This window comes from Arachis stenosperma, chromosome 6 (genome assembly GCF_014773155.1).
Source record: "Arachis stenosperma cultivar V10309 chromosome 6, arast.V10309.gnm1.PFL2, whole genome shotgun sequence".
Classification (NCBI taxonomy): Eukaryota; Viridiplantae; Streptophyta; class Magnoliopsida; order Fabales; family Fabaceae; genus Arachis; species Arachis stenosperma.
In genome coordinates, this window is record NC_080382.1 from 462,632 (window position 1) to 474,069 (window position 11,438).

The 11,438-nt window shown below is 33.7% G+C and overlaps 1 protein-coding gene across 1 annotated transcript; it reads right to left on the minus strand.

The window, feature by feature from the left end:
• Positions 1–2,213: 2,213 nt before the first annotated feature.
• Positions 2,214–4,240, minus strand: LOC130936086 (GDSL esterase/lipase At4g28780-like). Its single transcript, XM_057866071.1, has 5 exons — positions 3,952–4,240; positions 3,756–3,883; positions 3,408–3,650; positions 2,848–3,100; positions 2,214–2,767 (listed from the first exon to the last, which is right to left on the minus strand). The coding sequence occupies exons 1-5, from the start codon at positions 4,199–4,201 to the stop codon at positions 2,535–2,537; spliced, it is 1,107 nt and encodes a 368-aa protein (XP_057722054.1). The 5' UTR covers positions 4,202–4,240; the 3' UTR covers positions 2,214–2,534.
• Between the last annotated feature and the right edge of the window lie 7,198 nt (positions 4,241–11,438).

Below are 11,438 nucleotides of genomic sequence, written 5' to 3' on the forward strand. Positions count from 1 at the left end.
TTGGATTTTTTAAATTTCGAATTTTATTTTAGGGGATAAAGTGTGATTTTATATTATTTATTTTAAAAATAAAATTAAAAATAAATATAAAAAAATATTTAATAATAAAAAATTATATTTTTTTTTAAATAAAAATTTTAAATTTAGAAGATCAAATTGTTTGGTTACAGACTTATAGTTAGTAACGTTTGTAAAAATTTAAAATATAATTTAAATACATGTGATTTATTTAATGACCCAATTAATGCATGTCACTATTCTATTCTGAACTCCTAAGACCCACCGCGACAGCTCGTTATATGACTCATCCCAATCACCGTAAATATGGGCGACGGCCTTCTGCTTCGCCAACCAGACCCTCCTATAAGTCGGCCTAAACCCAAAGTGTGCCTCCGTCGCATTCGGCGGTAACTTGATGCAGACGGATGCATCAGCTCTAACCATTGGCATGATGAAGGCCGAGATCACATGATAATCGAGACTTCTGTGGTCGCTCGAGATCGACGTCGCGAGACATGTATGATGTCCGTTGTACCGTTTTACCTCTCAAATACCCTTGCGCTGCCGGACACTTAGCCTAATCAACCATGTGCACCCGTTCCCAAACTCAGAACACTTCCCTACATACCGGCGATAGTCGAACTCTACCACTTTGTACTGTATCCCGCGTCGGATGCTATACGTCTTCACCCTTAACACAGCCTCTTCTTTATCCTGAAACTCTGTAAGACCCCAGTCCCCTGGGCATCTCTAGCACCAAATCCAGTGGGTTCCCTATGAACCCCCTCCTGTCTCATGGCATTCAAGTCCAAAGATAAAAAGTGTGGAGGGTACTACGGTGTCCTAGAGCTAGAACCACCGCCAGCCCCAGCTAGATTACTCGCTACAATGTCATCGCCACTGTCATCAGCAATGATGAGGTCCGGCTCCACATCATCATCGACATCATCATCCAGCAATGCATCACCCATACGCCGGTGCCTTACACTGTAAAGAAGTCGGCACCCTATCCATGATACCAACCTCTCTGCCTCCACTATAGTTGAGATCAACAGCGAACGATAGGGAGGCAACAGTCTCGTTCCGAGGTGCATTCACAGGCACGGACGAAGATGCACCAACAGGTCTCGAGTTAGAATTGGCTACCGTGCCTACAGTGTGGGTAATCCGGTTCGAATCCCCGAGCTAGATACCACATTAACCATTGGCTACCGTGCCTACAGTGTGGGTAATCCGGTTCGAATCCCCGAGCTAGATACCACATTAACCAATTTTGTCAACTACTCAGATGTCCTGACCTCGGAAAACTGCCGACGACAATGGAAGAGGACCTGCAAATCCTCATCACTCCCTATGGTGAAACAATCGTACTTCACGTCTTCTCGCAGCACTGAGATTGGAATGCGATAAAATAACTTCTGAACTCGTTTCATGCCTTGCAGCCCTAGTTTCTGTAGTATAGAATTCATGAAGTCATCGAATCTGGTCGAATGTCTCAAAAATACTGAGAGGATCCTTATAAGTGAACTTCACACCAGATCATGTTTGTCTCTTAATTGATCCTTTGTAATGCACCAACACTATAAAACTCTCCTCACTAGCCATTTTGTCACTCTAATAAGAGGAATTCACGTTCACACCATATTTATACACGTCTGCTCCTTCATAATTCGAAACAGCATATTTCAAATTATTCTCATAGTAATTCGAACCAGCATGATTCGAATTAGTGTGAATTTGTGTGTGTAATTCTAATCACCTTGATTCGAATTAGTGTGTAATTCGAATCAGGTTGATTCAAATTAATGCTTGAGTGCGTACATGCCTAATTTAAATTAGTGTGATTCGAATTACTATGAATATTTAATTCGAATTGTACCAATTTAAACTACACAGAAATATCTTTTTGATGAAACTTTATAATGTTTTTTTCTTTGGTGGAATCATGTAAATTTTTTCAAACCATGGTTTATATATATATATATATATATATATATATATATATATATATAAAAGATCATGCAACGCAGCTTACACCTCTACGAGGATTTACCTCTTTGAATATCCTTAGTCCTATACACAATTACGAATGAATATTTATTAATCTATCTATGTATTTGAAATGATGAGGACAATTAATTAGTAATTATCATTGTAGCAACTACAATTTGGAAAAGTCTAGGAAGACAGCAATTTTATTGCATTTTGCCCAGCATGTAACCAGCAGAGAAATGTGAGCCATTGGATGAAATCTCACACCAATCTCACACCATCAAATCATCATTGATAGCTAGTTGATGGCTACCAATCACAAATGTTGCTGGCCCTAGCATTGCTTCTAAAATTTTATTAAAAAATATAAAAAATTTGATTAAAAATTAAAAAAAAATAATATTAAAAATCGCTTAAGATAATGTATCATCCCTAATAAATATAGAAGCACAAAAAATTTACAATTACAATCAATAAAATTGAAGCCTTTATTTGCATGTTTGGCCCCCTAAACCAATATAAATAAACTAGATTATTGTAGATTAAATGTTGGAGTCCAAGGCCATGACGGTGGTAAGGTTCATGGGGCTCATAACGTCGTTAGTTCCACTAAAGATTGCATCGACGATGAAACCAAGAGCACGTTGTGTTGGGTGGAAAGCATCCCAAAAAGCATAGATATCACGGTTTGGACAAAGGTTCGACAATGAAGTGCACGTTCCAATCCCATTGTATCGACCTTGTCCACAACATGCTACCTTTGATGTAACAAAACCTGCATAATAATGATAATAATAATAATAAGCTATGTATTTGCTACCATGTATAAGAATAACAATATTCGGTTATATATACCAAATGTTTGAGGTTTGGTGATGAAATCCATGTTCATAATGAAGGCATTGACAGCGACAAAAACGTCAGAACCAACTTGGGAGTTGAGATCTCTAGTCATCTGAACAAGGAGAGGGTTGTAAATCTGGGCAGCTTCTTGTAACTCGGGCACACAGTCACCATTGGTGCTCTTTGAGGCAAGCTGTGACGGAACACACCCCAATGGACCTGTTCCTGACACCAACACCCTCCGAGCCCCCAACTCATACAACCTCTGCATTTATTAATTCTTAATTTTATATTCATACACCACACCGGTACATGTAATGTAATGATATGAAATGAGGAACTATATGGAGCCAATGGAATATCTATAAAATGTGTACAATGAGAGTATAGAGATGTTCAATTCAATAAGATCTGGTACCGGATGGTTAGTCTGGATAGTATGGATGTATTGTGTTTGAAAAATTAGTAGTATTTTACGTTGAATGTTTATTTTTTAACTCATATTAGGCTAAATAATCTATTGTACACATTATACAAATACCTCTATAGCCGGATCCGATAAAAATGATTACCTGGAGAATTTTAGTGTACTCAGAGATAAGGTAGCGAGAGAATTGGGAAATGGTGAATTGGCGAGACCTAGGGGAAAATGGAGTGACAAAATAGTTGTTAACGAAGTCGTTACCACCAAGTGTTATCAGCACCAATGCTCCATTCACAATTTTCTTTGCCCTTTCTGACCCCACTTCTGCACTTAAACGTTCTTGGTATTCTTCAAACAACTCAAACTGCTCATACATTCTTAAGATCCTCACCTGCTTATTCACAAATTCGTCATAAAGTAAAAATAAATTAAATTGATTTTTGTCTGTGCATGTATTAAGTAACACAATTTTGACTTGGAGAGAGTATATGATTACAAATTGGACGCCAGTGTCATTGAGGATTCCAATCCCAGCAGAAGCAAAGTTGGCCCCAACTAAGAGCTTTGGCCCATTTAACTCTGGGCTCAGATACGGTAATGTGGGCTCAGACCCAATTCTCTGGCCTACATAACAAAATATCAACCACCATGAATTGAAATTTTATAATTAGATCTTTATAACCCTTACGTACTTATAATGTCAGGTAGGTTGAAGCCATTGGAGAAGCGACCGGTAGGACGATGAGTGGGATAATCGATGCCATAGGGCCGAGAATCGGCGCGTGCCGTGGTTGGCAAGTAATTGTTATTGCCACTATCAACGAGAGAGTCTCCAAACACAAAGAAAGCTCTGGGAGCAGCTCCCTCACCTCTCTTTGGACCAAAAACAACAATACTCACCACCATTGTGGCCATCACCACCTGCTCCACTCTCATAATCATCTTTTAACAATGTCAATTGTCAAATCTGTAAGACTTCCCTGCAATGCAATGGCCTTATATAATCCCTTATTTCCTGTTCAAAGAAAACGACACTAAAGACTCATGAGATACGTTTTCAGCAAGTTTTGAGTTGTAATGTACTTACAATTTTGGAATTTACTAATAACAAATTTTTAATTATATATACAAAACATTTAACTATATTGTGTCTTAATAACACAATTTGAGATTATAATAATAATTTTTTATCTATTTAATACATTATAAATGTAATCATTTTTAATAAGATATTTCTTTGATAGTAAGATAAAGAATTATTTTAGTCTTTAATGTTAGGCTAAATTTTAATTTGGTTCTTAACGTTTTAAACATTCTATTTTAGTCTTAGATAATTTTAAACAGATTCAATGTTATTTCACTATTAAATTTGACACGAACAACTAATATATTGAAGAAGTAATAAGGTTCAATTTCAGTATGTATGTTAAACTAATTTTCTAACTATCAACAATATAAATGACTTACCTTTAATTTTAATTTGAAATGATTATTAGAATTTGAAGTTTTATACAAAAAGAAGAATAAAAACATGGAATGTATAAGAAGGTTTTGGTTATGTATAAAAAGATATGACTTAACTAAAAATGTTGTTAACCTTTACATCACTCACTCTATTAATTATTTATATAAAATTTAAAGATGAGACAATATTAAATTTGTTTACAATTTTTTAGAATTAAAATAAAACCTTTAAAACGTTGCTAATCAAATTAGAATTTAGTATATATATATTGGAGATTAAAATAATATTGTATCCTTGATAGTATTATTAAAATGTGCCTTTAAGATATATATATTCAAATTTTATTACCCTAAAATATATGGTAATAAAGTATCTAAAAAGATTAATGGTTGGAAAAAAATAGATATTTATTTTTGTAATTGTTGAAGAGGCAAAGAGACATCAATTTCGTGTGGGTAGGCATCCAATGTGTTAGAGTCCTTTTTGCAATATTAATGGAAAAATGTGGTGATTGTCACGTATGTTGCATTGATACCTTTTAACCTTTTTTGTTGTAGTGTATGACCAATTACACGCTCTAATTTATTAGGTTGGTAAATGAAGTTGAGCACTCATGTGAATTCAATAAATATACATAGTCATCGGCTAAGTTAAATTTAGATCATTCTTAACCTCTTCTTTTTTCTTCCACGGATGGTTTCTTATTACAAAATACATAATAAAAAAAAAATGCATCCAACATCATGGAAACTCTAACTCTCACTTAAATAGGGTCCTTCCACTCTGTAAATTTCCAAAATTTGATATCAACCAGAAAATATATATATATATTAAAAGAAAATTCTAAAATAACTTAGTTTAGCAAAAGTGAGTTATTTTATGAACGAATTTTATTTATAAGGTCCATAATGGCATAATTTTAACTTTTTAAAATTCTTTTTAAAAAATGTTATTATCATTTATCATTTTAGATTTTGATGATTTAAAATTTTTTACTTATGATTAACAAAAAATTTAATATTATCATGGATGAAAGTATTTTTTTTTTAAACAAAGAAGATCAACACAATAAAATTTAAAACATAAAATCTGTTATAAATTCTTACGTCATTTTTGGCATTATTATTAACAACTGTTGAAATTGATATTCTTTCATTTTTTGTAGTTCTTATCTGATGTAGCAACCACTTCTGCAACATTTGATACTTTTTTTTTTAAAACACCCTTTAATGGAAATGTCTTGGTTATCCATTAATGGTGGCTCAAAGAAAGAGTTAGTTTTCTTATTAATGTTATTGTTACGAAAAAAACCTCCAAAATAGAGAATAGGGCCTAAACACATTTATCATTGGCATCTATCTACCTTCTGCAATGCCAAATGTTTCGATTGAGACCTCTAATAATCGAATATAGTTGTTCTTCATCAAATTCAGAGCTTGTAATTAATAATGAAGTAAATAGTGAAAGATTCGAGCGCTATAAAATTGATTACGAAAGAATTAAATGAATTTTATATTCATGAAAGATGAATGATATTTGACAGAAATATTTAATTATTAAATTTTTTTAATTCTATTTAAAAAATACGTTAAATTCTAAAATTAATTCTACGACAATTCATCTCCAACCTTTAATCTCCTACTATGCTTCCTTCCTCATTTCATCTTTCTCTTCTTCTATTACATAAATAAAATGGGAAACAAAAGAATCCTAAGTCCAAATTTGTATCCTTTCCAAATGTGTCCATAATTATCACACTTGCGCCTCCGCCGCGAGCTGTGCGGCACGTGCCTCCAGTTCGGCGTTCCGCCATGTGAGCTTTTCAACTGTGGGTTCTTTTTCGAGAATTAGTATCTAAAAATTAAATGATAATGTTATGTGATGAGTTAGAAAAAGTGGGAGGTGGACAAATTTAGAAAGGAGATAAATTTAAATTTAGGGTTTTTTTTGTTTCTGTCATGAAAGAAGAGAAAAAAAAAAGAAATGAAGACGACTAATTTGTTGCGGTATTGAATTCTATTTAAGGTTTTGTTATTGGCTAGTAGATTATTGCATTCACACGATAGAATTCAAACATCTAACACTTATATAAATAAACTAGTAATTAACTATTAGACTAACTAAACTTGATTTGGTCAAAAATAACTATTTACTCTTAACTAGAAGATGAAGTTTGGTTTATTTTGTCCAATTAAAAAATAGCAATTGTGAATAACATTTTTTCTTTTGGTATTAAAAAATAGGTGGAGAATAAGGCCCAAATGTCTGCAAACCACAGATATGCAATATGTTGGAGCCCATATAGGCCCAGAAAATAGAAAGATATAAAGATTTGTTATTTTTGGTTAACCAAAAATAATTTATAATAAGAAATAGAATAATAAAACACAATAAAATGTATCTCTTTTGTTTTATCATATGAATTAGACAGTCTCTAATATTAGATATTAGAATATTACAAACTCACACACACTACACACTCATATATGTAACATTTAAAGATTTACATTCATTATTTAGTTTCAACTAAGTTTTGAATTTGGGTACAGTACCGTAAGAAGTACCAAGATTTACGACTAAGTAAAAATCTCAGCTGCAAATATATCTCTTTATCAACCTTATTTCATTGACTAGACTAGTTCATACATAAGTTCAATTATGTCATAATCATTACTTAGTTTAGCTGCTTCTAATTTCAGCTTGATCGGCAGCTATGAAAAGCTTATATAAATAACATTAAAACCCAACAATTCTGTGAGAAATGTTGGTCAAGGTAATGGCAAGTGACGGGGAAAAGCAGGGGCGGAGCTAGATGAAATATTAGAGAATGGTCAAAAAATATTTACACAATAAAATAAGACTAAAATAAAAATTTTAAAGAGGATTAAACTGAAATTTACATATAATTTATATATAAAAAATTAAAATTAGGAGACCATTACCCCCTTTCCTCGTATCTGATTCTGCCCCTAAGAAAAAGGAAAAAAGTAAAAAGTATAATATTTCTTACAAAAAAATGATGACCAGATTGGAGATACTAAACAAATTAATAAGTTTTAATTTTTATTTTTTTTATAAACTTACAAAAAATTAATTAACTTGATTAGTATGCTATTTTTAACTGTTAATATATGTTTGCACTTTGGAATACGGATGAAAGCAACAGTGATATTGATATCTAATATCTTGGTACATATGTGGATATTTTGTTCTTATGTTGCTTCTATTTTTAACATCACAATTGGAATTGATATAAAATGTGGAATACTAGGGCCAACACTTTTAAATGTGAAAAAAAGGAGATAGTTGATTATTGATGATTCATATAAGTTCAACATTTTTTTAATCTACTAAACTCAAAATTAGGCTTATACTTAAAGGAACTAAAATATATCATTTTCACTATTTTGTGTTGGTATGCAAGTTTAGTTTTTGTTTTGAGTATATTATTAAATTTGAGTGTTCCAATTGAATAAATGACCATTTATACCCATGAGAGATGAAAACGCTGACATTTGTACCCATGAAAGCTCGAAACTAATCTTGTACCCATAATAGATGCTGTCCGTGTGACAAAAGTGTCCTGACTTGGATCTGAGCTTGGTTCGTGGGTTTCTGAACCTACGTGGCACTCCCAACCTCCCCCCCTCCCAAAATCTGAGCTAACCGTTCACCATCTTCATCTTCATCTTCTTCACCATCACCATCACCATAACCTCCATTACCATCACCTCAGCACCGCCACAGCCACCTCCCTTCACCACAACCTTCGGCGACAAAAACACATGACATACACACTAACAGAGGAAATAAGAGAGCAAGGAGGTTATCGCGCCGTCACCAGCCACCATCGCGCACCACCACCGTCGCGAGCCAGAGACGCCGCAAGGGGGAAGAGGAGCCGTCGTGCTCCGCCACTGTCCAGCCACCATCGAGCTAGGGCCGCCATCGCGCCTCACTATGCGTCACTGTCGAGCTTCGAAAAGGGAGAGAAAATGCGCGAAGATGAGAGAGAGGGAAAGCCGATCCTGTCACCACCGCCACACCCAGTCGCCGTCATCATCACGGGAGCTCGTTGCCGTCACTAGCGGAAGTCGCCGCCGCTGTTGCCGAAACCACTGTCTCCGTTTGTTGCTCAGCATTGTCTCTGTTTCTGATTCCTCTCTTGTGTGCTGAAATCACTGCTGCCGTGGTGGTGGCTGTGGGGTTGTTTGTGCTTAAACGAAGCTAATACTGCTACCGCTCCATTCCTCTGTTCTTTTCAAGTTTTAGTAAGTTGTCCTTGTTCCAAAACCCTCATTGTTACCGTTCTATTTTCATGGTTGATTGACAATTTTGAGACATTATTGCATTAGGGTTATGTCAATACCTTTGCAAGTTGTTCGATGGCATTGCTGTTGCGGGAAGCTGTTGGTGCGGCTAATGCCGCTACTGCTGCTGACTCGATATAAAGTCGTTGTCGCCGGAGGTTGTGGTGAAGGGAGGTGGCTGTGGCGGTGCTGAGGTGATGGTGATGGAGGTTATGGAGGTTATGGTGATGGTGATGGTGAAGAAGATGAAGATGAAGATGATGATGGTGAATGGTTGGTTCAGATTTGGGGGGGGGGAGGTTGGGAGTGCCACGTAGGTTTGGAAACCCACGAACCAAGCTCAGATCCAAGTCAGGGCACTTTTGTCACACGGACAGCATCTATCATGGGTACAAGATTAGTTTCGAGCTTTCATGGGTGCAAATGTCAGCGTTTTTATCTCTCATGGGTACAAATGGTCATTTATTCGTTACAATTTGTAGAGTCTGTTTAAGCGCTATTTTTTTAAAAAAAAAATTTTGAATGATATTTTTTTAGAAGATCTTTTATAGAAGAAAGAATGATTTTATGTTTGGATATCTCATGTAAAAAAGATTTTTTTATCTATCAATTATGTTTGGATAAAATAAGATAAAAATATTTTTTTGTTTATTTATTATGTGAAAAACATCTTTTTTTTAATCTTTAAAAAAAGATGTAAATTGTAACTTTTTAAAAAAGATATTTTTTTTAATTTTTCTAATGTTTTTACTTTTATTATTAGAAAATTGCTAGACATACAAAAAATAAAAAAAATTATTAATTTAATGGCACCCAAACAAATTCATAAAGTGATTTGATATTCATAAAAATTTAGATTAGTTTGACAAAATAATTTAAAATAAGTAATTCGTTGGATAATTCATAATTTTGTTAAATTGACTAAATATTTAATGGGTATTAAATTAGTTTATATGTTTTATGGTTAAAATGATTGACGTTATATTTAGAAATTCAAACAAGACAATTTTCCACTACGATCCATTGTTTAGATTGCTGTAACAAATTATAAAGGCATGCAAGGAAATATAACATGCAAAAGCAAAAGCAGAAAGCTTCTTGTATTCTATCCAAATCACTCTGTCTCTTTTTTGACAGAGAAGTGACAAGTGATGAAAGAAAATAGCAGTCCCTTTCAAGAATCATTCATGCTTAGCCTGTGGTTTAGGATCTCAAGGATGCTCTCAACTTAATTATTCTCCATGCATAAACTAAACCACCTTATCATCTTATTATTCAAAGTCTTAGCAGCAGCTGTCACGGGATTTTTGGGCTATGCTTTCAGTTATTATTATTATTGAGTGATTTTGGATTCTAGCATAGTTAGAAATTGCCATTTGCTATTAACAAATAACAACTGCCACCACTCAGGAATATTCTCCAACTTTTTTTTTTTCTCATTTTGACAAATGCTTTTTTGTCATTACCCTTTCAAATTTTGGGGAAAAAAAGGTTTGTCTCCTTTGATTCAGGTTTTCAGACTTTTATTATTGGCAGCCTCGTAAGTCATATATGATGTAAGAATCTTTATTCTCTAATTTTTTTTGTTAATAATATTTGATTATGTTCCAGGAGTTGGTGTGCTATGTGGATATAACTATGACAAGTGAACCAACTCTATAACCTGATTGATTATTAATCAGACTTTGATTAATTAATTGTTTTATTGTAATTATTTTTCATGGAGTGTTTTATGCAGTATTAGCTAGCTTGCCAACCAGAACTCTGCACATGTTGAGTCATGAGTGTGTCATGCATATAGTATTCAATTCAGTTGTTGAGCTTGCATATGCATATTTTATAGGATTTGATTTCTATCTATTGTTAGTATAAGAAGAAAAAATGTTATTCAATGTTACGCATTGCCATATACTTATATGATTATATCCACAAAAACGTGGGTTTTGTTTTTTTGAGAAGGCTTTCGTTCTGGCTCATGTAAAACTGAACAATCCCTTTATTGAAAAATAAAAGTATTTAGTTTTGAACTTTAGCATAGTTGTTGGACCACAGCTTTTTTCTTAGTATACGTGACACTCCATGTGTGTAGTAGGAGAATATTATTACATTGAATGTACAATAATACAGTTGAGTAAAAGTATAGTTACCATATGTTGAATTGCGCAATCATTAGTCTTATTTTATAAGAAATGCTTCTACTAAGATTTGGAACAACAAAGTTTCTTGTGATATTTGTTAGGAAGAAAATACAAAATTTAGAGAACAAGTATATGCTATGGCTTTTTTTTATCTAAAAAACTACATTGAAACTTTGTTGTGTAGTTCAAGTTAGAATGAAGAACATGAAACCGTTATTGTTGATGGCTATTAGCAATCCATTGCTAAAGGGAAGAGACAAAAGGAA